We start from the raw sequence: 27293 nt of genomic DNA, 5'->3' as shown, positions 1-27293 counted from the left end.
ATGAGAAATAAAAAGGATATTTTCAATAAAACTGTCACGATCCTGGGTCTGTGACTCAGTGTTTTCTGTTTTGTATTGTTAATCTTTGATTTCATGATGTGTCTTTGTTTATTCTTACGTTTTGGTTCTGTGTTTTGTTGTACCTCTAAGTTCAGTCTTTGTATTTCCTGCTTTGTTGTGAAGGTCCGTGTCTCATGTCAGTGTGTTTAGTTTGCGTTTCCTCTGTCTCGTCTTGTCAATCACTCCCAGCTGTGTCCTCCTTCTGTGTCTCATTCCCTCGTTATCCCTCTGTGTATTTAAGCCTTGTGTTTGCCTCTGTTAGTTGCTGGTTTGTCTGCGTATCTGTCAGGGTCCTGGGTCTCCTGATCTAGTGGTTTCAGTTCTTTGTGATTTTTGTGTTATGTCAGTTTCGTTTGTGAGTTATTCTATGCTTCCTAGGTTTTGATTCCCTGCCCCCCTTGTTTCTCTGTGCACTCTGTTCTGTGTTTAGTCTTCTCTGTCCATTTGTTCCGCCCTGTGTTGTTGCCTTCTGTGTCTCCCTCTGTGTAACTGTCTATATAGTGATGTGTTGTGGTGCTTTGCTCCCACCCCTTGTGTTCCGTGTTTTCGTCTTCCCTTCGTGTACTTCTTCATATTCGTGTACTATTAGTTTTTAGGTTTTTGCTTAGTTTCCATGCTCACCTTTGCCATTTCTGTTTGTATCACCATGTGATGAATAAACTCACTTGCATCTGAGCTGCCTGCATAAAGGGTCCTTTGATAATTTACACACGGCTCGCAAACCGTGACAAAAACACTGGAAAAATTGGGCTGTTCTAAAACGTTTGACGGGTAGTGTATATATTTAGTTTATATATTTTCTTTATTTATAATAGTTTGTTTTCTATTGTAGCAAAGTGTTACTTGGATACTTCTCTATGTGCTTCTTCATGTGCAATTTTGTTGCATTCTGAGCCTTAGAAATTTATTGTGATGAACTGCTGTTAGAATCAAGTTAAATTCTGATAAATCAGACAATTACCTCTCCAGCTGTTGTTACAGTCTTTGTTTATCGGGTCCTTACAGGGTAAAAGATGACGACACCTAAAGAAATCCTTCTGGGGACTTTGGAGGATTTGGGACGTGATGACTTTGAAAAATTCAAGTGGCATCTGAAGAACGGGTCTGTAGAAGGTTTACCAGCAATCCCAGTGAGTAAACTGGAGAATGCAGAGAGGACGGACATAGTGGATCTGATGTTTGATACCTACTCTATCAACACTTTTGAAGTCACTAAAAATCTTTTGGGGAGGATAAACAGGAATGATCTGTTGGAGAATTTAAATAAAACCATCCCAGAACCCACAGGTAAGTCAGGGAATGACTAAACAAAAAATACATAAACAATAAAAACCTTAGTTAACATTACACAGGTGCCATTAAAATCCATATAAATAATAAATCCAAAACACTTGCCAACACTTTCAGGAGTGAGAGACTGCAGAAAGCCAACAGTTTATGTGTTTTATGCATCTGCACAAATAACCTCCTGTGTACACACATGAATATCTGCTCTTTGGGTTGGTTTGATTAAAATGGGACCAGCAGCAGGTTTTCTGCCCATTTTACAGATTTATATTGTCAGATTGGTTTTAGAGCTGTTTTATCAACATAAATGAGGCGACAACAACAGTTTGGGACACGTCACAAATATGATCAAAGTGCTTTTTCTTAAATCTATTTACCAGTTGAAGGTAAAGTTAAAAAAATGGCTGCCATTTCTTTCTGCTGTTTGGAGACCCAAACAAAAAAATGCCCAGACAGTAAATGCTTTTTATTATGGTTTATAAACAGGACACTAAGGTGATTGGTCAAAGGTTGGAGGAAAGCCACAGTTCTCCTTATTTGACTGAAATCCACCATTTCAGCTCATGTTTTTTCTTCTGCAGCTTTCTGGGAGATTCCACTTCAGCCTTCTGCTGGCAACGCTCCCGTTACCAAGCTTCCCTTAGGCAGCATCATTAGAAGACATAGCATACATTTACACTGCTATGCAGATGATACCCAGCTCCATCTGTCCATGAAGTCAGATAACACACACCAATTAGTTAAACTGCAGGAACGTCTTAAAGACATAAAGACCTGGATGGCCGCTAACTTTCTGCTTCTTAATTCAGATCAAACTGAGGTTATTGTACTCGGCCCTGAAAATCTTAGAAATATGGTATCTAAGCAGATTCTTACTCTGGATGGCATTACCTTGGCCTCCAGTAACACTGTGAGGAACCTTGGAGTCATTTTTGACCAGGACATGTCCTTCAACGCACATATTAAACAAATATGCAAGACTGCTTTCTTCCATTTGTGCAACATCTCTAAAGTTAGAAATATCCTGTCTCAGAGTGACGCTGAAAAACTAGTTCTGTCATGGTCCTGGGTCGTTCAGCGTTTTGTTTCATTTTTGGTATCACCTTGTGTACTTTGTGTTAATTCTAATTTTGTATTAGTTCTTAGGTTGATCTCTACCTGTGTCTTTCCTCTGTGTTCTGTTCGTGTCCCCGAGTTTGTGTTGTAAAACAGTCTGTTTCCTGTTTTACTTTGAAGGTTTGTGTCTCGTCTTGTGAATTAGGATCAGCTGTGCTCCCCTCCTGTGTGTCATTCCCTCATTACCTTGTGTGTATTTATAGTATGTGTCTGCCTGTGTTCCTCGTTGTGTCGTCTGCATTACTGTGTTAATCAGTGTTACTACTCGTCTCTCTATCCAGCCTTCTTTGTGTCATCTCTGTGTATTCCCCGCTGTCCTTATGTTTTCAGGTTTGTCTGTCACAGTGGCTTGCAAAAGTATTCGGCCCCCTTGAACGTTTCCACATTTTGTCACATTACAGCCACAAACATGAATCAGTTTTATTTGAATTCCAGGTGAAAGACCAACACAAAGCGGTGTACACGTGAGAAGTGGAATGAGAATCATACATGACTCCAAACATTTTTTACAAATAAATAACTGCAAAGTGGGGTGTGCGTAATTATTCAGCCCCCTTTGGTTTGAGTGCAGTCAGTTGCACATAGACGTTGCCTGATGAGTGCTAATGACTAAATAGAGTGCACCTGTGTGTAATCGAACAAGGCCGAACAAGGAGAGCGCTGATCAGAAATGCAGCCAAGAGGCCCATGGTGACTCTGGACGAGCTGCAGAGATCTACAGCTCAGGTGGGGGAATTATTAGTCGTGCACTGCACAAAGTTGGCCTTTATGGAAGAGTGGCAAGAAGAAAGCCATTGTTAACAGAAAACCATAAGAAGTCCCATTTGCAGTTTGCCACAAGCCATGTGGGGGACACAGCAAACATGTGGAAGAAGGTGCTCAGGTCAGATGAGACCAAAATGGAACTTATTGTTCAAAATGTGTGGTGGAAAACTAACACTGCACATGACTCTGAACACACCATCCCCACTGTCAAATATGGTGGTGGCAGCATCATGCTCTGGGGGTGCTTCTCTTCAGCAGGGACAGGGAAGCTGGTCAGAGTTGATGGGAAGATGGATGGAGCCAAATACAGGGCAATCTTGGAAGAAAACCTCTTGGAGTCTGCAAAAGACTTGAGACTGGGGCGGAGGTTCCCCTTCCAGCAGGACAACGACCCTGAACATAAAGCCAGGGCAACAATGGAATGGTTTAAAACAAAACATGTCCATGTGTTAGAACGGCCCAGTCAAAGTCCAGATCTAAATCCAATCCAGAATCTGTGGCAAGATCTGAAAACTGCTGTTCACAAACGCTGCCCATCTAATCTGCCTGAGCTGGAGCTGTTTTGCAAAGAAGAATGGGCAAAGATTTCAGTCTGTAGATGTGCAAAGCTGGTAGAGACAGACCCTAAAAGACTGGCAGCTGGAACTGCAGCAAAAGCTGGTTCTACAAAGTATTGACTCAGGGGGCTGAATAATTACGCACACCCCACTTTGCAGTTATTTATTTGTACAAAATGTTTGGAATGATGTATGATTTTCGTTCCACTTCTCACGTGTGCACCACTTTGTGTTGGTCTTTCACCTGGAATTCCACTAACATTGATTCATGTTTGTGGCTGTAATGTGACAAAATGTGGAAAAGTTCAAGGGGGCCGAATACTTTTGCAAGCCACTGTAGTTTTTCCAGTTTAGGTTTATGTTTAGTTCTGCCCTCACCTTGGTTTGTTCACTGTAAATAAAACCTCACTCGCATCTCCACCACTGTCTGCAACTTGGGTCCTCATTTAACTCCACCGCACGACTGCTGCCCCAGCCGTGACAAGTTTATGCATTTATTACGTCAAGGCTGGACGACTGTAATTCATTATTATCAGCAAGTCCTAAAAACTCGCTGAAAAGGCTTCAGTTAATCCAAAATGCTGCAGCAAGAGTCCTGACAGGGACTAGAAAGAGAGAGCAGATTTCTCCTGTATCGACTTCCTGTTAAATCCAGAATTGAATTCAAAATCCTGCTCCTCACATACAAGGTCTTAAATAATCAGGCCCCATCTTATCTTAATGACCTTGTAGTACCATATCCCCCTATTAGAGCACTTCGCTCTCGCTCTGCAGGCCTACTTGTTGTTCACAGAGTATTTAAAAGTAGAATGGGAGGCAGAGCCTTCAGTTTTCAGGACCCAAAAAGATAGTTGGGGTTTTTTCTGTTGTATTATTGTAGGTTCTTTACCTTACAATATAAAGCACATTGGGGTGACTGTTGTTGTTATTTGGAGGAATTAATAAAAAAAAACTTTTATACTTGAAATTCTTTCATTTATTCTACATATTTATTCATTACTGGCTCCATAGTGTTGTTTATGTAATATGTGAAATGTTGCTAGTATTGATTTGGTGCTGTATAAATAAACACAATTAAATCAAATGTGTCTCTATAAAACCTGCCCTCAGTTATAACCCAAGTGTCAGGGCTCAATGGCTCATGAAAAGGAATGGAGTCAAGCACAGAACCAAAAAACGGAGGCTGAGTGACTTTTAACAGAAATGTATTTTACTAGATTTCTTGACAGAGAAAGCTGAATCACGGCTAAATTCAACAGCAAGCGAGGTATTATGAGAAGTGCAGAGCTGAGGCCAGAACATAAGCTGAGGCAGGTCAAAGGAACAACAGGGGCAGAATCGGGCGAATAGAAACTATCCAGGATCACTGGAACAAAGGAGATAATAATCAGAGTGGTCCACAGTGTAGTGAATGAGTCCAAGATTTAAAAACTAAGAGGTGTTACGTGGCTGCAGGTGGAGATCAGCTGGAGGAGGAGATGAATTAAATCTGGGTACAGAGTGAGATGTGGGTGCACATGGAGGCAGGCAGCTGAGGATGGCAGTTTGCAAGAGTGAGTTTTCCCAGCAGTGGCAGGCCAGAATCCTGAGGCGTGACTTATGGCGAGAGTTGGAAGATGTATCCAGGTGCCGACTAGGAAACAGGAAAAGAGGGTTACGCGAAACAAGCTGAGGAGCACAAGACAAAATGTGAGGCAGAGAACTGACTGTGGTAAGCAGACAATCTGGAGAAGGTTCATTGTGAGTGCTGCTCATAGATACTGCCGGAGTAATTGGCAACAGGTGAGGAGCAGGGAGGAGTGAGGAGGGCTCCACCCAGGGGAGGAGAGCTGATGCTGTGGAAAGTTACTCAGACTCACCCGGATCATGACACCAAGAGTCCAGTGAACTGAACACATAACCACAGTAACCAGAATGCAGTTTTCTCATTTGTGTCATTTGCTGTTTATTCATGCAGAGATTCTCACTGAGTGTCAGCTCAAACTCAAGTCAGACCTGAAGCAGAAGTTCCAGTGTGTGCTCGAGGGGATTTCTACAACAGAAAACCCGACCCTCCTGAGTCAGATCTACACAGAGCTCTATATCACAGGGGGAGGGACTGCAGAGGTCAATGATGAACATGAGGTCAGACAGATTGAAACAGCATCCAGGAAACCAGACAGACCAGAAACAACCATCAGACAAGAAGACATCTTTAAACTCCCACCTGGAAGAGATAAACCAATCAGAACAGTGCTGACAATGGGAGTGGCTGGCATTGGGAAAACAGTCCTAACACAGAAGTTCACCCTGGACTGGGCTGAAGACAAAGCCAACCAGGACATCCAGTTCATGTTTCCATTCACTTTCAGAGAGCTGAATCTGCTGAAAGAGGAAAAGTTCAGCTTGGTGGAACTTGTTCATCACATCTTTACTGAAACCAAAGAAGCAGGAATCTACATCTTTGAAGACTTCCAGGTTGTGTTCATCTTTGATGGTCTGGATGAGTGTCGACCTCCTCTGGACTTCCACAAAACTGCAATCCTGACTGACCCTAGAAAGTCCACCTCAGTGGATGTGCTGCTGATAAACCTCATCAGGGGGAAACTGCTTCCCTCTGCTCGCCTCTGGATAACCACACGACCTGCAGCAGCCAATAAGATCCTTTGTGACATTGTTGACATGGTGACAGAAGTCAGAGGGTTCACTGACCCACAGAAGGAGGAGTACTTCAGGAAGAGATTCGGAGATTCGGAGCAGGCCAGCAGCATCATCTCCCACATCAAGACATCACGAAGCCTCCACATCATGTGCCACATCCCAGTCTTCTGCTGGATCACTGCTACAGTTCTGGAGTTTGTCATGAAGAACAAAGAGAGTCAAGATCTGCCTAAGACTCTCACAGAGCTCTACCTACGCCTTGTGCTATTTCACCTAAAAACGAAGGACATCAAGTATGATGGAGGAGCTGAGACAGAGTCATGCAGGAAGATCATTGAGTCTCTGGGAAAACTGGCCTTTGATCAGCTGCAGAAAGGAAACCTGATCTTCTATAAATCAGACCTGACAGAGTGTGGCATCGATATCAGAGCAGCCTCAGTGTACTCAGGAGTGTTCACACAGATCTTTAAAGCTGATGAGTGTCACATGTTCACCGGTGTCGTTTACTGTTTCGTCCATCTGAGCATTCAGGAGTTCTTTGCTGCTCTTCATGTCTATCTGACCTTCATCAACTCTGGAGTCAACCTGCTTAAGAAACAATCTCCTCGCTTTAAAATCTTCCAGAAAACACTTACTGTAAAAGACTTCTACCAGAGTGCTGTGGACAAAGCCTTAGAGAGTCCAAATGGACACCTGGACTTGTTCCTCCGCTTCCTCCTGGGTCTTTCACTGCAGACCAATCAGGATCTCCTATGCATGCTGACACAGACAGGAAGTAGCTCACAGACCAATCAGGAAACAGTTCACTACATCAAGAAGAAGCTCAGTGGGAAACTGTCTGCAGAGAAAAGCATCAACCTGTTCCACTGTCTGAATGAACTGGATGATCGTTCTCTAGTGGAGGAGATCCAACAGTCCCTGAGATCAGGACGTCTCTCCACAGATCAACTGTCTCCTGCTCAGTGGTCGGCTCTGGTCTTCATCTTACTGTCATCAGATCTGGATGAGTTCGACCTGAAGAAATACTCCCGTTCAGAGAAGGCATTTTTGAAGCTGCTGCCAGTGGTCAAAGCATCCAAGAAAGTGCTGTAAGTGAATCTATGAACAAATATGTTTAATAATGCTAGATGAATAAAAGAATATGTCTCCATTGTTATTCTTCCTCAGGCTGAGTCGTTGTGCACTCTCAAAAAGAAGCTTTGAAGCTTTGTCTGAAATTCTCAGCTCCCCATCCAATCATCTGAGAGAGCTGGACCTGAGCTCGAACAAACTGCAGGATTCAGAATTGGATTTGCTGTGTGTTGGACTAAAGAGTCCTGACTGTAAACTTGAAACTCTCAGGTAAGGATACAGACTTTTTGACACTTTTTGACTCTTAAATCTGTAAGTTTATCTTGATGCGGACGTTCAAAGTCAGCACAATTTTCCTTTTAAGTTCCTGAGTTTATATTTTTGACTGTCAGGTTGTCTGGACAGATGTTTTTATTATTTTTTTTTTTTTACTTGTCCCTAAAGTCAGAACTAAACCCACATGTAGATGACTTTCAAATTCAAATTCAAATTCAAATTCAAATTTTATTTGTCACGTACACAGTCATACACAGTACGATATGTAGTGAAATGCTTGGACAACTGCTCGTGACCTAAAGAAAACAAAAAAGGAAAAGGCTATGAATAAGATAGGAAATAAATATGAAAAATTAAAAAGGGTAAATTTAACTAGGAAGGAATAAAATATAAATTAAGGTTAAAAATGAAATAACTGTACAACACAAATTAGAATGAAGGGTAAATTTAACTGGGAAAGAATAAGATAAAATACATAAATTAAAGTTGAAAATAAAACAACTGTACAACAAAATACACAATATAGAACTATATAAGAATGTATGAAGAAATATAAATAAATATATACACAATAACAGCAGCTGTACAAGTATTAGCTTGAAATGAAGAATATAGTGTCCAGTGTTGTGCAATCCACATTATGTCTTGTGCAGTGCAAATATGCTTAAAGTGATTTAAGTGATGAAGTGAAAACAATGTCCAGAAAGTCCAGTGTGTGTGTAAGAACTGTATGTGTGGGTCAGTACTGTGTGGTGGTGTGATTGTGATTGAGAGACCGTATCGCCTGCGGGAAGAAGCTCCTCCTCAGTCTCTCTGTGTTGGTCTTCAGGGAGCGGAATCGCTTTCCTGACCTCAACAGAGAGAACAGTCTGTTGTTGGGATGGCTGAGGTCCTTCACGATCTTCCTGGCCTTGGTCCAGCACCGCCTGCTGTAGATTGAGTGCAGGTCAGGGAGCTCGGAGCGGATGGTGCGCTCAGCTGATCGCACAACCCTCTGTAGAGCTCGTCTGTCCTGCATGGTGCTGTTCCCGAACCAGGTTAAGATGTTTCCCGTCAGGATGCTCTCTATGGTGCACGAGTAAAAGTTCCTGAGCACCTTGGAGGGCAGTTGGAAGTCTCTCAAGCGGCTCACTCCTTGGCGGCTCGCTCGGGCCACTTCGGAGGTGGGGTGCCCCCGGCCTCTCGGCCTGGGGCTCGGTCACTCAGGCACAGCTGGCTGCCGGCGGAGCTCACGGGCGCGTCACTGTAACTCCCCCTGGCTTCTGCTCCGCGGCTGCTGAATGAGCCCTCATCTGGGACTCTCCTTAGCTCTTACTGGGACAGTGGCGCGGCTGCCCCTCTGTGGGTCTTCCTTGGTCTCTTGTGTTCTGGGGGCCTCTGGATGTCTGGAGTTTTGATCTCCTCCATACCTGCTTGATACCATAGAGGACAGGGCTGTGGCTCCCCCACACTCCCTAGCAGATCATTACATGGAGAAACCTTTGGAATGCAAGCATGCTGATCCACACAGGTATGCACACAGGTGTACACATGGGTATTCATAGACGCGGACTACAGCTTTCTTGGCTGCTGCCTCAAAGCACACTGTGCGCTGTCTATCTTGCGTGCTGCACAATATCGTTTATTATTTAGTAACTATCGATATCTACTGCTAGCTAGTTTATTGTGATGGTGCTTTTTTTTTCTTATTATGTTGCTCTTTGTTGTTTGCTTTCTCCTCTGTTTTTTTTTCTCCATACAGGTGACCCAGGAGTTTTGTTTTTTTTGTTTGTTTGTTTTTTTCTCTCTTCCCCCCCTTCTCACCGTCTCTTCTCCCCTTTGGTTTTCTTTTTTTCTCTCCCTCTCTTTCTTTCATTCTTTCTCCCTGTCCTATCCCACAGTCATGTCTGTCCCGTTTGTAGCAACTGAAAATAAAATAAATTCATAATTATAATAAAGGTCAATCAAATGGACCAATATGGCAAGGCCATGATGATCCACTTGGTAAAATAAATCCGCTTGGCATCTTTCTTGGCCTTAAGACAACAATTCTGATGGCTAAAGATCCAAACGGGACAAAAAAAAAAAAAAAGGAAGTCTCTCGAGCGTCTGAGGTGGTAGAGACGCTGTTGGGCCTTTTTCACCATGGTGTTGATGTGACAGGACCATGACAGGTCCTGCGTGATGTGAACTCCGAGGTATTTGAAGTTGTCCACTCTCTCCACTGGGCACTCGTTGATGACGGGGGTCTGGTAGTTCCTCTCCTGCTTAGTGCTGAAGTCCACTATCAGCTCCTTTGTCTTACTGATGTTTAGAAGGAGGTTGTTCCTCTGGCACCAGTTCTCCAGATTCCTAATCTCCTTCAGGTAGGCCGTCTCGTTGTTATCAGAGATCAGGCCCACCACGACGGTGTCGTCAGCAAACTTGATGATGGTGGTGGAGCTGGTAGTGGCCACACAGTCATATGTGTACAGAGAGTACAGCAGGGGGCTCAGAACACACCCCTGGGGGGCTCCAGTGCTGAGAGTGGTGGAGGCTGAGACATGTCGGCCCATCCTTACTGCCTGTGGTCTGCCAGTTAGGAAGTTGGAGATCCACTGACACATAGATGAGCTGAGTCCCAGATGCTCCAGCTTGGTGGTGAGTGTGGAGGGAATTATGGTGTTAAATGCAGAGCTGTAGTCTATAATAATAATAATAATAATGGATACTTTATTGATCCCCATGGGGAAATTACTTGTTTTTCTCTGCATTTGACCCATTCACTCAGTGAAGCAGTGGGCAGCCCACTAAGCAGGCGCCCGGAGAGCAGTGTGTAGGGACGGTACCTTGCTCAGGGGTACCTCAGGGTAGCCGTTAAGTGGATTCGAACCGCCGACCTTCCGATCATGGGGTGCCCACTTTACCTACTGAGCTATCCCTGCCCCCTATGAAGAGCATTTTAACATAATTCCCCCTTCTAGTGTCCAAGTGAGTAAGTGATGTGTGGAGGAGATGAGAGATGGCATCGTCTGTGGAACGATTTGGACGGTAAGCGAACTGTAGTGGGTCCAGTGTGTCTGGTGGTGAAGAAATGATGAAGTCTCTGACCAGGCGTTCAAAACACTTCATCACTACTGAGGTGAGGGCTACAGGGCGATAGTCATTGAGAGAAGCAGGGTGGGGTTTCTTCGGGACAGGAACAATGATGGACTCTTTGAAGCATGTGGGGATCACCGACTGAGATAAAGAGATGTTGAATATCTCAGTGAACACAGGAGCTAGCTGGTATGCGCAGTCTCTTAGGATACGACCTGGGATGCCGTCTGGTCCTGCTGCTTTCCTGGTGTTCACTCTCTTGAAGGCTCTCCTTACTTCATGCTCGGAGATGACGAGCACGTTTCCGGTGCTGGCAGTATCTTCCTGTCTACAGCCGTTAGCGCCGCTAGCACTAGCATTGTTGGAGTCCTTAGCTGCAGCCTCAAAGCGAGCATAGAAAGTTACTGGAGCAGCCTTCCTGAAGACAGCAGTGTGTTTTCATGCTTTTAAAGCCAAACTCACCTTTCAGACCTGGCTTTCATTTATTATCTATTTTTGTTTGTTTATTATATATTTATTTCTACTGTTTAACTACTGCTCACATCTTTTATCCTCCTTTTTAATTGTTCATTTCTTTTTACCCAGTGTTTCTATATTGCACTTTGTATTTGTCATCTATATTTATCATGCACTACTTTGCTCATTTATTGTTTGGTTTTAATGTTATTAAATTCCGGTTCTTTTGGTATTCGTTATGGCCAAAAAGACACGGCTCAAAAGTGGTCTTTTTACTTTAAAAGATTATCTTTATTTTACATATCCGGATATGGAGACCTGAACACACAACCCCAGGTCTGAAGCACAAAACAGCAAGCCTAGTCATTTATATAGACATCACACACACTTTAAGTTTCGACCAAACACTCTGCTTAGTTTCACTTTTCGCCTGCAAAAGCATGTAATTTCCTGTCAGTCCTGTCGGCACAGAGTGTACTCAGATTTGGGCCTTTCTTATAAAGCAATATAATCAGCATATAAGTATTTAAGATTATAAATTTAAACCTCAACAATGTTCTTACCTGGGGTCCGTTCTTCGTACCTCGCTTACTACATCCAAGATCAAATCATCGCGCCAACTTTGAGCTTGCTATTCCGGTACTCCGAACACACCTGTTGTTGACGATTAGTATAGCTGGATGAAGTAATGTGAGATCACTGGGTGGCTTAACAGGGGCTACGCATCGATAGTAGAAACATTGATCGGCAACCCTTTGTTTGTTTATTGATTTCACACAGATACATACAGGTCATTTCCTAAAAAAGGGAAATGTACTATTAACATTCTATTACATGTATGTGATTATTACAGATGTAATTCATATTTCAGAGTAGTAATTGCAAATTATTTCGTGTAATCAAGATGAGAGACCACGGCTATAAAAGCGAAGGTGGATTTGGGAAGTCTGTCGCAGCCATGTGCTGTCCGTATACGCGAGCCACCCATTGCGGAAGGTGCAAGATTGATAAGGAGAGTCCTCAGAATCCAGCGTATATTGCGGGACAGACAGGATCCTTTAGCTCAGCGCGACAGTGTGCTCATAGAGAGATATCGATTTTCCCGTGAGGATATTATTTACTTAACCAACTTGTTGACGAGGGGGTGCAGGACCACCACCTGTCTTTTTTGCTCTGCCCTTTTCTTGGTTGCTGTTATGAACAAACAGATTATTCCAGGGTCTCTTTCCAAGAGACGAAAAGCAATATAAGTGATAAATATTACCATTCTGTAGAATATTCTTATATTTCACTTTTACTTGTTCCCATGTTCTAGTGGGTCCTGTTGTGGCTCTAATGTGAAAGGGGATATAATGTAACATAATATAATATAATGTAATATAATATTGGATAATATTTCAAGGCTGCATTTCTCACCCTCAGGAGCCTGCAGACCTCACCTGTGAGCCATGGTTTCTGATTGGCCTGGACAGTGGTCTCTATGACCTCATCGATGCCTTTTGAGATGTAGCCAATGACAGTTTCTGTATATTCCTGCAGGTCTGTGGTGTTGTCATGTGTGGCGGCCTGTTTAAGGATCTCCCAGTCTGTGGTGGAAAAGCAGTATTGCAGGTCCTTCTGGCCACACACGTACCTGCTTACGAACTGGTTTAGTGACTTTGACCAGGGGCCTGTATGCTGGCATTAGCATAACAGTGATGTGATCAGAGGCACCAAAGTGGGTGGGGGGCTTTGTAATCTCCTCTCTTGGTGGTGAAAACATTATCCAAAAAGTCGTTTCCTTGTGTTGGAAATTCAATGTGTCTATGCAGTAGTAAACATAGGGGGTGTCCAAATTCATGGGCTGCATCCTCCTGAGGACGCATTTGTAGACCGATTACGTCACAGCGACACGATGAAGGCTGTCCAAATTCATAGACTCCTCTGAATGCAGCCGACCAATGCGTCCTCTTTTTCCCCAAAATTAAAGGATGGGTCGGGTGTGTCCTTCGTGGCCCACCATATCCCAGAATTCATAGCGTGGCCCATCCAATTCCACTTTCCGGCAATGGCGGTCGCTACTAAGTTTTCAATATTACTCTTATTACTCTTTCTGGGTCACAAAATAAACTTTTAACATATTTTCAGGTGAGAATGTAGCTGTGTAAACTTTAAATATCTGCTCAGTTTATCAAGATATCGCATATTTGCAAAAGTGCTCCGACGTTTCTGAGACGTCTGTTACCCACCAGCTCGATAGCTAGCCGAGAGCTCGAGGGTCAGTAGAGCCGCCGAGAACAGCAAACTCCCGGCACATCATGTTCAGATCACCGCGGTCTTTCGCTACTCAGGTTAAACGTAATATATAAGTGACTTAGACAACCTAAAAATGTTATTGTTTGACTTTTTTCAGTGTTTTATTTGTTCCTGAGTAAATCAGTTTGGCTGAGATTAAAGTTATTAGATTAGATTAGACAAAATAAACCTTTACAGTGGCAAAAGTATTCGGTCCCCTTGAACTTTCCCACATTTTGTCACGTTACAGCCACAAACATGAATCAATTTTATTGGAATTCCACGTGAAAGACCAACACAAACTGGTGTACACATGAGAAGTGGAATGAAAATCATACATGATTCCAAACATTTTTTACAAATAAATAACTGCAAAGTGGGGTGTGTGTAATTATTCAGCCCCCTTTGGTCTGAGTGCAGTCAGTTGCCCATAGACGTTGCCTGATGAGTGCTAATGACTAAATAGAGTGCACCTGTGTGTAATCTAATGTCAGTACAAATACAGCTGCTCTGCGACGGCCTCAGAGGTTGTCTAAGAGAATATTGAGAGCAACAACACCATGAAGTCCAAAGAACACAGCAGACAGGTCAGGGATAAAGTTATTGAGAAATTTAAAGCAGGCTTAGGCTACAAAAAGATTTCCCAAGCCTTGAACATCCCACGGAGCACTGTTCAATAGTGATGGGCAGATGAAGCCTCATGAAGCACTGAAGCTTTTCATCCAATTGGTTCACCCCAACGCGAAGCTTCTTGAAGCTTCATTTGCTCTAGCAGGACACCTACTGGACGTAAAAATATTAGTTGGCATGAATTTGAAGAGTGTGGCATTTTGCACACAGCCTGTAAATGTCAACAACAAAAGGAGTGTGTAAAACATCTATATTGTAGTGATGGCATTATACTGTGTATATTTATGCTGGCAGTATGGAAAATGATTATTTGGAAATGCCTAAAATGGAAATGATCATATACTGTGAGGTGAGGTGTGGACAGTGGTTGTGCTTTTGTAACATTGAGGCAAGGACAGTGATTAGTAGGGGTGCAACGATACACAAAATTCACGGTTCGGTTCGGTTCGATACTTTGGTGTCACGGTTCGATATTTTTTCGATACAAAAAAAATGTTCATGCCTTTTTAATTTGTCATTTATTAAAATTATAAATATATATTTTAACTCAAAAGTACAGTTTTTAAATTTAACCCTAACCCTTGTGCGTGTTTTTTATTTTGACAGAGAATGCGGACCACTTATGTGCACCCGTGGTTATTTAGCTCGTCATATTGCAGCCACAGAAATTCTTTTGTCCATGAAACCATAAAGCTGCACTTTCTTTTTACCTTATAGTCTGATTTGTCATAACTTCTCCGTTTTGTGGTAAGCTTTTCTTTGGCTGTCACTTCTTCACCCTGACCTGTCTTATTTGGCTCAGCAGAACTAAAATATATATTCTGCTGCTTTTACACGCGCACTCACATAAGCTCAGCGATTCTCTGCGCGATCAACTTCTCACATGTTTAAGCTGCGGGAGATTTCACTTGTCATGTTTGCATAGTAAGCTAACGATTAATAAGACAATGTCAGAGGAATTGGTGCACAAATTATCATCACTCACCAATCAGTGCTGTCGCTCTCTATACACAGTTCGCACGATTGCAAAGTGAAAGCAAAAAAACAAGCGCAAATTCAAACGCGATTTCAATATGTCACATATTGACAGTGGCTCACCGATGCCAATGACATAATTACCCAGCTACATTTCCGAAAGAATGCAAAAGCATTGACATATATTTTTCCTTCCTACAATAGCCCGACGGGCAGGGCAGAGATAGATTTTGGTAGCCCGACTGAAAAAAATCGCTAGCCCCGGGACGTCGGGCTAGCGATATTGCGAGCCCTGTATCTGATTGAGGAATCACTCATCTTTGTCTTTGCACTAGGATAATGTCGGTGTAAATGTGCAGTCATATTCGTTGTGTTCCCACTAGTGCTTTCAGGTTAATCTTGTTGAAATGACCTTAACGCCACAACACGGCAAATCTCCGTTAACGAGCTACCGCCGATCGCCCCGTGCATGGGGCTAGACGGCCAACACGTTAACGAGCTAACTGCGCTAACACACTAGCTCCCACCCATGTAATTGAGCATTGCGTGGCACATCCAACATACTGTTTTACTTTAGTCCATGACTCGCTTACCTTCAGGGTCATACGTCACATGAAAACCAAAATAATTCCAAATGCCAGATCTGAATGAGGGTGGGCGAGGTCCAAGTTGCAAGGAGTGCTTAACTTCTGTCTCGCTAGCTTGCCCTGCGCTCTTCCTTCTGATGATGCTGTCTGTGTTGAGCGCTCAGTGGATCTGCGCTGGACAGTACAGCCTAGGCGGAGTAGGCGAACGCAGATTCACTGAGCGCTCAACACAGACAGCATCGTCAGAAGGAAAGTTGATAAAATAAATTACAAATTTTGTATTGTTCGATACATATGCGTACCGAACCGAAAGCACTGTATCGAACGGTTCAATATCGATACGAATATCGTTGCACCCCTAGTGATTAGTGTTTAGGGGACACATCATTGGTTTTTATTTAAAAACAACAGTTTCTCCACTGTGGCAGGTCGTAGGCGATTTCTTTTTTTTCCAAACTGTCTCTAACTCTCACTAACCGCAACTCTCCATCAAACGCCCACATTTTGAATGGGGTCTGAGGGGTTTATATCGCTGTCATAGCTCGCGGCAAAGTTTGAACCGCTTCCTGAACCAGTCACGTGGTACAGCCGGACAGCGAGGCTTCGGACGTCATCATTTTCAGCTCCTCCCATAAATGAAGCAAGCCTCGATACGCGCTTCGCGGAAACGCTCCCTCCATTACTCGACACACGCTTCGAAGCCTCGATACAGAACGTCCCATCACTACTGTTCAATAGTGATGGGCAGATGAAGCCTCATGAAGCACTGAAGCTTTTCATCCAATTGGTTCACCCCAACGCGAAGCTTCTTGAAGCTTCATTTGCTCTAGCAGGACACCTACTGGACGTAAAAATATTAGTTGGCATGAATTTGAAGAGTGTGGCATTTTGCACACAGCCTGTAAATGTCAACAACAAAAGGAGTGTGTAAAACATCTATATTGTAGTGATGGCATTATACTGTGTATATTTATGCTGGCAGTATGGAAAATGATTATTTGGAAATGCCTAAAATGGAAATGATCATATACTGTGAGGTGAGGTGTGGACAGTGGTTGTGCTTTTGTAACATTGAGGCAAGGACAGTGATTAGTAGGGGTGCAACGATACACAAAATTCACGGTTCGGTTCGATACTTTGGTGTCACGGTTCGATATTTTTTCGATACAAAAAAAATGATGTTCATGCCTTTTTAATTTGTCATTTATTAAAATTATAAATATATATTTTAACTCAAAAGTACAGTTTTTAAATTTAACCCTAACCCTTGTGCGTGTTTTTTATTTTGACAGAGAATGCGCACCACTTATGTGCACCCCTGGTTATTTAGCTCGTCATATTGCAGCCACAGAAATTCTTTTGTCCATGAAACCATAAAGCTGCACTTTCTTTTTACCTTATAGTCTGATTTGTCATAACTTCTCCGTTTTGTGGTAAGCTTTTCTTTGGCTGTCACTTCTTCACCCTGACCTGTCTTATTTGGCTCAGCAGAACTAAAATATATATTCTGCTGCTTTTACACGCGCACTCACATAACGCTCAGCGATTCTCTGCGCGATCAACTTCTCACATGTTTAAGCTTGCTGCGGGAGATTTCACTTGTCATGTTTGCATAGTAAGCTAACGATTAATAAGACAATGTCAGAGGAATTGGTGCACAAATTATCATCACTCACCAATCAGTGCTGTCGCTCTCTATACACAGTTCGCACGATTGCAAAGTGAAAGCAAAAAAACAAGCGCAAATTCAAACGCGATTTCAATATGTCACATATTGACAGTGGCTCACCGATGCCAATGACATAATTACCCAGCTACATTTCCGAAAGAATGCAAAAGCATTGACATATATTTTTCCTTCCTACAATAGCCCGACGGGCAGGGCAGAGATAGATTTTGGTAGCCCGACTGAAAAAAATCGCTAGCCCCGGGACGTCGGGCTAGCGATATTGCGAGCCCTGTATCTGATTGAGGAATCACTCATCTTTGTCTTTGCACTAGGATAATGTCGGTGTAAATGTGCAGTCATATTCGTTGTGTTCCCACTAGTGCTTTCAGGTTAATCTTGTTGAAATGACCTTAACGCCACAACACGGCAAATCTCCGTTAACGAGCTACCGCCGATCGCCCCGTGCATGGGGCTAGACGGCCAACACGTTAACGAGCTAACTGCGCTAACACACTAGCTCCCACCCATGTAATTGAGCATTGCGTGGCACATCCAACATACTGTTTTACTTTAGTCCATGACTCGCTTACCTTCAGGGTCATACGTCACATGAAAACCAAAATAATTCCAAATGCCAGATCTGAATGAGGGTGGGCGAGGTCCAAGTTGCAAGGAGTGCTTAACTTCTGTCTCGCTAGCTTGCCCTGCGCTCTTCCTTCTGATGATGCTGTCTGTGTTGAGCGCTCAGTGGATCTGCGCTGGACAGTACAGCCTAGGCGGAGTAGTCGAACGCAGATTCACTGAGCGCTCAACACAGACAGCATCGTCAGAAGGAAAGTTGATAAAATAAATTACAAATTTTGTATTGTTCGATACATATGCGTACCGAACCGAAAGCACTGTATCGAACGGTTCAATATCGATACGAATATCGTTGCACCCCTAGTGATTAGTGTTTAGGGGACACATCATTGGTTTATATTTAAAAACAACAGTTTCTCCACTGTGGCAGGTCGTAGGCGATTTCTTTTTTTTCCAAACTGTCTCTAACTCTCACTAACCGCAACTCTCCATCAAACGCCCACCTTTTGAATGGGGTCTGAGGGGTTTATATCGCTGTCATAGCTCGCGGCAAAGTTTGAACCGCTTCCTGAACCAGTCACGTGGTACAGCCGGACAGCGAGGCTTCGGACGTCATCATTTTCAGCTCCTCCCATAAATGAAGCAAGCCTCGATACGCGCTTCGCGGAAACGCCCCCTCCATTACTCGACACACGCTTCGAAGCCTCGATACAGAACGTCACATCACTACTGTTCAAGCCATCATTCAGAAATGGAAGAAGTATGGAACAACTGTAAACCTACCAAGACAAGGCTGTCCACCTAAACTCACAGGCCGAACAAGGAGAGCGCTGATCAGAAATGCAGCCAAGAGGCCCATGGTGACTCTGGATGAGCTGCAGAGATCTACAGCTCAGGTGGGGGAGTCTGTCCATAGGACAACTATTAGTCGTGCACTGCACAAAGTTGGCCTTTATGGAAGAGTGGCAAGAAGAAAGCCATTGTTAACAGAAAACCATAAGAAGTCCCGTTTGTAGTTTGCCACAAGCCATGTAGGGGACACAGCAAACATGTGGAAGAAGCTGCTCTGGTCAGATGAGACCAAAATGGAACTTTTTGTTCAAAATGCTCTGTGTGGAAAACTAACACTGCACATCACTCTGAACACACCATCCCCACTGTCAAATATGGTGGTGGCAGCATCATGCTCTGGGGGTGCTTCTCTTCAGCAGGGACAGGGAAGCTGGTCAGAGTTGATGGGAAGATGGATGGAGCCAAATACAGGGCAGTCTTGGAAGAAAACCTCTTGGAGTCTGCAAAAGACTTGAGACTGGGGCGGAGCTTCACCTTCCAGCAGGACAACGACCCTAAACATAAAGCCAGGGCACCAATGGAATGGTTTAAAACAAAACATATCCATGTGTTAGAACGGCCCAGTCAAAGTCCAGATCTAAATCCAATCAGGAGTCTGTGGCAAGATCTGAAAACTGCTGTTCACAAACGCTGCCCATCTAATCTGACTGAGCTGGAGCTGTTTTGCAAAGAAGAATGGGCAAAGATTTCAGTCTGTAGATGTGCAAAGCTGGTAGAGACAGACCCTAAAAGACTGGCAGCTGGAACTGCAGCAAAAGCTGGTTCTACAAAGTATTGACTCAGGGGCTGAATAATTACACACACCCCACTTTGCAGTTATTTATTTGTACAAAATGTTTGGAATGATGTATGATTTTCGTTCCACTTCTCACGTGTGCACCATTTTGTGTTGGTCTTTCACCTGGAAGTCCAATAAAAAATGATTCGTGTTTGTGGCTGTAATGTGACAAAATGGGGAAAAGTTCAAGGGGACCGAATACTTTTGCAAGCCACTTTATTAATCCCCCGGGTGGTTTTCACACAGCTGAATAAACGTCAAACAGAAAACTGATTAAGCAGAAGTGTGAGATGGTCGAGAGTTTACTCCAGTGTCCTGTTATATTTTAGATAGCAAGGAGCAGACAGCTGAGTTTATTAAACTCCACCGAGACAGCGGTGATGCTAATCTGAAGGCCAGACCATCCCATTTCATAGCCGTTTACTTCTGGCCTACCCGACCTTTGGAGGTATAGTTCTCATCACGCTGATTTATGTCCAAGTTTGATTCTAATTCCGACAGCGGTGATGTTAAAATGGGGTGTAACGTCATCATAGCAGCTTTGACTCAGAGTGATGCTGAAAAACTAGTTCATGCATTTATTACGTCCAGGCTGGACGACTGTAATTCATTATTATCAGGATGTCCAAAAAACTCGCTGAAAAGCCTTCAGCTAATCCAAAATGCTGCAGCAAGAGTCCTGACAGGGACTAGAAAGAGAGAGCAGATTTCTCCTGTTTTGGCTTCCCTTCATTGGCTTCCTGTTAAATCCAGAATTGAATTCAAAATCCTGCTCCTCACATACAAGGTCTTAAATAATCAGGCCACATCTTATCTTAATGACCTTGTAGTACCATATCACCCTATTAGAGCACTTCGCTCTCGCTCTGCAAGCCTACTTGTTGTTCCTAGAGTATTTAAAAGTAGAATGGGAGGGAGAGCCTTCAGTTTTCAGGCCCCTCTTCTGTGGAACCAGCTTCCAGTTTGGATTCGGGAGACAGACACTATCTCTACTTTTAAGATTAGGCTTCAAACTTTCCTTTTTGCTAAAGCATATAGTTAGGGCTGGACCAGGTGACCCTGAATCCTCCCTTAGTTATGCTGCAATAGATGTAGGCTGCCGGGGGATTCCCATGATGCATTGAGTTTTTCCTTTCCAGTCACCTTTCTCACTCACTATGTGTTAACAGACCTCTCTGCATTGAATCATATCTGTTATTAACCTCTGTCTCTCTTCCACAGCATGTCTTTTATCCTGTCTTCGTTCTCTCACCCCAACCAGCAGATGGCCGCCCCTCCCTGAGCCTGGTTCTGCCGGAGGTTTCATCCTGTTAAAAGGGAGTTTTTCCTTCCCACTGTCGCCAAAGTGCTTGCTCATAGGGGGTCATATGATTGTTGGGTTTTTCTCTGTATCTATGAAGCGCCTTGAGACGACTTTTGTTGTGATTTGGCGCTATATAAATAAAATTGAATTGAATTGAATTGAATTGACTGGCAGCTGCAGTCACGGAGAAACTTGCGTATCTCTGTTCGGGAATAGCAGATAGAGGTAGGCTCTGAGAGGACGGCCAGCGTTTACGCTACGAAGACACGACCGAGTGTTTTAACCTGACAGCCTGAGGTGTTCTTCAGTAAACTGGACTACCCGACAGAAGGACCCGAGGCCCCGCTGCACTTTTTCGGTAAGTTAAACGTGTTTGTAAGCTACTCCGTAACTACCGTCCTTAGCTCGGTCCTGAGACCTAGCTAGCTAAGATGAGCACTCGGCCGTCAGGGTTTGTTTAGCTAACCTGTGCAGGTGAATGAATTTACCCTGACTAAAGAAATCAAGAGAAACGCCCCGGGCTGCTCAGTCACTAATTACCGTTACTGTACTTTTATTACAAGTATTATACTGTAAAGGCAACAGGCTGCACCCTGCTGCAGCTCCTGTGCAGAGCTGAATATTAAATATCTTATTAAACAGCACCATGTTTTCAGTCTCCACATGTGTAGAGACAGTAACACCTACTTTAAAAACCTGGCACTTCAGTAACTCCTCATTAATCTGTAAAAACCGATCAAATAGCAAAGCCTGATATTTACTGAAACCAACGACTTCCTCTTGGCAGCTTAAGTTAAAATTTTAATTTTTCGACTGATTAATTTTTTAGCGCTGACTGTATTTTTTATACTGAGTTTGTTGCAAATATTCAGGTTAAAAACTGTCTGAAATATTGTTAATGAGGTATGTTCACAAAGACACATGTGCAGAACTCTGTACAGCTTCCATCCTTTAAGACAAATAGTTTGAAGCATTAATATTTCTTCTTCAATACCAGTGCTGATACCAGTGCTGATACCAGTGCTGATACCACCTCCGTATGTTGTGACCAGGATGCAGCAGCACTGAAACCTGCTCCATCATCACATCTTTGCAGATGTCCATTTATAAAGCTCCAACAACTCAAAGGTGAACATGATATAGGAACATCTGTTAGTATATAAGGCTTTTTTTAAATAAACAGCTCATATGTCAGCTGTCAGCAGAACTGTAGGACTGAAAAAATGTAAGAGAAGAGAAGAACACTCCCGAGTGTGTGAGGACAGAAGGATCAGCTTTATTTCAGATTTGAGAGATAAACTTTATTTATTTATTTATTTATTTATTTATTTAGGACAGTGCATGTTAATGAACATAAATGTAAAAAAAAAAAATTACATGAATGTAAACATACCAGATTATAGCCAAGGACTAATTTCCATCTGTTGTCCTTAAGCATAAAAAATAGACATAATAATTCATAAAAATTCATCATTCATTCATAATAAAAACTCCGTCACCAAACTTACACACACACACCATTCTGTTCCCAAATAAAACATTAAAACTGTATAATTCATACATGATCGCACACTTGATTTGTCCATAACCAGTTTTTAACCTTTGCCTTAAACAAACTGAGTGTAGAGCATTCTCTAATGGGTTGAGGAAGACTGTTCCACAGATGGCCTCCCTGGACAGAGAGGACGTTCTGCCCAAATGCTGTCCGTCTGTGGGGTATAAACAAGTCTCCTCGGATTGTAGCTCGAGTGGTCCTGTCTGAGCTTTCTTTATGCCTAATGAACTGCTTTAGTGGTGGTGGAGCAAGGGAGTGTAAGACTTTATATATTAAACTCACTCTTTTAAGTTTCACCTAGTTATTGAAGTTCAGTAATTTATGTTTTTTAACACATGACAGTGGTGGTGGGAAGTCGGTTTTTTGTCAAGTAGTTTTAAACTTCTTTTATAAATGTTTTCAATAGTTTTAAGTGTTGTTGGACAAGCAAGTGACCAGGACGTCAAACAATAGTCCATATGAGAGATGATCATTGAGTAAAAATAAGTTTTTGCAACATTCATATTTAAATTATTACGTATATGATTAAAATTTCGATTATTAAATTTAAGTACCTGGGACACTTTATTTATGTGACTCTTGAAGGATAATGTTGGGTCTAGAATGACCCCAAGATATTTAAATTCTGGAGCTAATTCAAGCTCTACTCCATCATATTTATATTTCAGTTTGTGATGATTGTGTTCTTGTTGTGACTACAGGAGCCGTCCTCAGATTCAGACCTCAGCACCACCCAGTGACAGCAGACAGATCATCCTATAGTTTCACTCTTTGTAGTAACTCCATAATTAACTGATGAAAACAGTCCAAAGGTTAAAGTACCACATGTGCTGTCAGTGACAGCTGCAGCTGTTTAAAGATAAAGTTAAAAGGATGAATCACCCATGTAACTGTGTCACTGTATATCAGCATCAACAGGACCTGAGTTTGGTGTTTGAGAGAGCTGTTGTCTACGTCTGTGTGCTGTCATTGCTCAGTCTGACCGAACGATGGACAGACTCAAGTTTGACTTTGAATCAAACTGTGTTGTTAAACAGTTTCATGGTTCAAAAAACAAAACAATCAAAAACACTTTTTTCATACTTGTGTTAAGTTTTGTATAGAAATGAGACCAAATTGATTGTGAGGTTAAATGTGATAGAAACAGCTCACACTGACATCCATCCTGATCAAACATGAGTGTCATGAAGCCTGTTTGCAGTTGTTTGCACTGTTTTCCACTCTGGATGTTGTTTCTGTTCAGCTGTGAGTATAAAAGGCTCCATTCTACAACCTGTTTGTGTTAGTTGCTCAATAGAAACATTATTTTGTGCTGATGTTGCACTTCTTTTATTCACAACCAAAGAGTTTTAGACGTCCGCATCAAAATACAAAGATCAGTATTGTCTAATGTTTTGGCTGCAGTGTGTTTTTGCAGACAGGTATAACTGAACAGCTTTAGTGTTTAGATTTTTTAAACTTGAGTATGAACTTATACAAAATGCAGCAAGATATTAAAAAAACGTTTGATTATAAAATCGACTATATTGGATTCATATCGATATCGGACATAAAAAGTGGCATCGTTCCATCTCTGCTTTGACTAGAGACAGCTCTAATCAAAGAGGTGGTCCGCTTGCCTCCGCCCCAGAGAGAAGGGTTACATCTCCTGGGTTTAGGTGCGGCTTGCCCCTCTGAGGGCGGGGGTACCTGGACTTGGGATATAGAGTATGTTTGGGGAGTGCGACGGTCTGTGCAGTTTATATTTGTGTCTGTCTACACGTTGGGTGAGTGCCGAGTATTTGGTTGTGCATATGGGGTGGGAATGCACGTTGGTGTCCGCGTGCGCCTGTTCGTCTGTGTCTATGTGTCAGGTTGGGTCTTAGACTCCACCTCTCTGGGTACATCTCAGGCCCTCCAAAGTACGGAGGCCTATCTCCCCTCACCACACTCCCTGCCGGTGGCTGATGCCCTCAGACGTTGGTGTGTTGGTGGTCCTTGTCGTCTGGGGCTGGGCGCTCATGTATGTACCGGCTCACTCCTGGTGGCCGATTGGCGATTCCCCCCCTTTTGGTGGTCCTCCTCGGGTCCTTGTACTCTGGGGCCTCTGGATATCTGGGGCCTGGATCTCCTCCATACCTGCTTCATACCCTGGGGGACGGGGCTATGGCTCCCCACACTCCCTAGCAGATCGTTACATGGAGAAACCTTTGGAATACAAGCATGCTGATCCACACAGGTGTGCACACAGGTGTACACACGGGTGTTCACAGACGCGGACTACACCTTTATGGCTGCTGCCTCTAAGCACATTGTGCGCTGTCTATCTTGCGTGCTGCACAATATCATTTATTATTTAGTATCTACTGTTATCTACTACTAGCTAGTTTATTGTGATGGTGCTGTTTTTATTATGTTGTTTGCTTTCTCTTCTGTTTTTTTTTTCTCCATACAGGTGATCCAGGTGTTTTGTTTGTTTTTCTTTTTTTCTTCCCCCCTTTCTCACCGTCTCTTCTCCCCTTTGGTTTTCTTTCTCTCCCTCTCTTTCTTTCATTCTCTCTCCCTGTCCTGTCCCCCAGTCATGTCTGTCCCGTTTGTAGCAACTGAAAATAAAATAAATTCATAATTATAATAAAGGTCAATCAAATGGACCAATATGGAAAGGCCATGATGATCCACTTGGTAAAATAAATCCGCTTGGCATCTTTCTTGGCGTTAAGACAACAATTCTGATGGCTAAAGATCCAAACGGGACACACAAAAAAAAAGAGACACAGCTCTGTGTTTTCCAATTTGTCATCGCTTTGAAAGTTTAAATTTCTTCAGTGTTGAGCAGCAGAAATGAGACTTTCCTGTCAGAGGTCATTTTTAAAAAAATGAGGTGAATCAACCATGAAAACCATGAATCAACATGTGAACATGAGCTGATGCTACTGAAGTGAAGCAAAGTTACAGAGCTTTGATTAATATTGAGTAAGAACTGGACTCTCATACAGCGAGACTCAAATGCCTTTAAACATCAGCTTATCCTGCTGATCCAAGTCCAACACTGAGTTTGTAAAAACATGTTTGTCAATCAGTTTGTTTGGTTTCTGAGGAAAATGATTCAATAACTTGCTGCTAATACACAACATTTCATCATATTTCCTCATAACCCTCTTTTGTCTGACCATTTGATCCCATTTGAATTTGCAATAAAGGATCCACAGAGTTTGGTGACAATAATGACAGTAGATGTTTGTGTGAAAGTGCTGGAAGCAAATGAGTGTGTGATGTTCTTTCAGTGTTGCACTTTGTAGACGCTCCCTGAGCACTGGTCTCACAGCCAGCTGCACATAGAGACCAGTGTTGTTAGTCCAGGTCAGAAGATGACTTGTTGGAATGAAAATGAGCTTGTAGTTTGTCTGCTTTAATAATGTGACTGGAAAAAGGTGTTGGACTTCAAATATGTCCATTTCTGTCACACGTCACCTTTAAAAGTGAAGCCATGTGGTTCCTGGAAGGAAAAACACGACTTTTTCAAGTCTTTGTCCTGTTTTTATGAGAAATGTACGACTTTAATGTGAAACATTCAGAGTTTTTTCTCTTGTTGTGTTTGTTTGAAGCTGCTTCCTGTTGGCTTCAGCTGTTTGGAGTTTCCATTTTCTAAACTTCTACATTCTGAACCTTCTTCAGCTCTGAACAGATGATGAAACACTGAATGATTTCAAGCACTTTGTCTAATAAACTTACATCTTTCATTCTTTATACAGATTGAAGAGCTGTGGTTTGTCAGATATTGGCCTTGATTATCTGGCAGCAGCACTGAAGTCCAACCCCTCGTATCCCACAGAGGTGGACCTGAGTGGAACCTACAGCAACCTGAAGGGTTCAGGAGTGAAGCATCTGTGTGGTTTTCGGGAGAATCCACGATGTCGATTTGAAACTCTGAGGTCAGTCAGCATGTTTTAGTTGTGCTGAGATGAATATGATGTGAAAGTTGTGCTGACACTAAACTGCAGACATCAGGCTGATATTATACTGATCCACACTGAGGATCTTCATGGTAAAGTCTGTTTTCTTCTTCTCTGGTTTAGTCCATTGACTGCAGCAGAACAATGTTCACATTTCAAACAGTGATACTCAACGTATGGCCCGCGGCCCACACGCGGCCTGCCCACCTTTCCTGATTCAGAGAGAGGGGACCCTGATTAACTGTGTAGCTTCTTCCTCACAGTTCTAAGTATCAGACACAACAATGAATAATCCACAGCTGACTGTCTTTAGCAGGTCAAAGGTCACGGCACACAGCACTCTGTGAAACAGTTTGGAGCAGGAATTCTTGCACATTTACAAACTGACACTGCTGCACGGCATGCTGGGTAATGCTAGCTGCTCAGGTATGGGCGTGCTAATGGCTGTGAGGCTCTGTGGCTGCAGAACACCGAAGAAGAGAAAAGAGAGGTGGAGGATGAAGAAAAGAGGCGGAGATGAAGCAGAAGTTTTGCTCCAGAGAGGAGCTGTGTCTGTGTGGGCAGGGCTCAGACAGCTCCGCCCACACAGTGACAGTGAAGCAGGTGAAGAGTAATAAATGAAGACAGCAGACAGTATTTGATAAGCTGATGTACAAACATGTAGGTCGTGTCCAAATTCATGGGCTGCATCCTCCTGAGGCCGCATTTGTAGACCGATTACGTCACAGCGACACGTCGAAGGCTGTCCAAATTCGTAGACTCCTCCGAATGCAGCCAACAAATGCGTCCTCCTTTTCCCCGAATTTGAAGGATGGGTCGGGTGTGTCCTTCGTGGCCTACCATATCCCAGAATTCATAGCGCGGCCCAGCC

At 43.0% G+C, this 27293-nt stretch overlaps 2 protein-coding genes across 2 annotated transcripts in view; both read left to right on the top strand.

Annotated features, from left to right (window-relative positions):
• The window catches only part of LOC112432436 (protein NLRC3), a 3307575-nt gene that overhangs the window by 1754440 nt on the left and 1525842 nt on the right, over positions 1-27293 (top strand). The gene's annotated exons all lie outside the window — the stretch shown is intronic.
• LOC143415754 (NLR family CARD domain-containing protein 3-like) lies at positions 994-21376 on the top strand. The gene is made up of 4 exons (XM_076881175.1): positions 994-1347; positions 5743-7513; positions 7593-7766; positions 20854-21376. Exons 1-4 carry the CDS (start codon positions 1074-1076, stop codon positions 20912-20914), a joined length of 2280 nt encoding a protein of 759 aa, XP_076737290.1. The 5' UTR covers positions 994-1073; the 3' UTR covers positions 20915-21376.

This window comes from Maylandia zebra, unplaced genomic scaffold (genome assembly GCF_041146795.1).
Source record: "Maylandia zebra isolate NMK-2024a unplaced genomic scaffold, Mzebra_GT3a scaffold03, whole genome shotgun sequence".
Lineage (NCBI taxonomy): Eukaryota > Metazoa > Chordata > Actinopteri > Cichliformes > Cichlidae > Maylandia > Maylandia zebra.
This window is presented reverse-complemented; position numbering and strand designations above follow the sequence as displayed.

What these genes read in the sequence shown, in the direction of transcription:
- LOC143415754 (XM_076881175.1), top strand. Translation starts at nt 1,074, where the DNA reads ATGACGACACCTAAAGAAATCCTTCTGGGGACTTTGGAGGATTTGGGA. An exon ending in AACCATCCCAGAACCCACAG is followed by an intron (nt 1,348 to 5,742) that starts GTAAGTCAGGGA and finishes TTATTCATGCAG; the next exon opens with AGATTCTCACTGAGTGTCAG. An exon ending in TGTAAACTTGAAACTCTCAG is followed by an intron (nt 7,767 to 20,853) that starts GTAAGGATACAG and finishes TCTCTTCCACAG; the next exon opens with CATGTCTTTTATCCTGTCTT.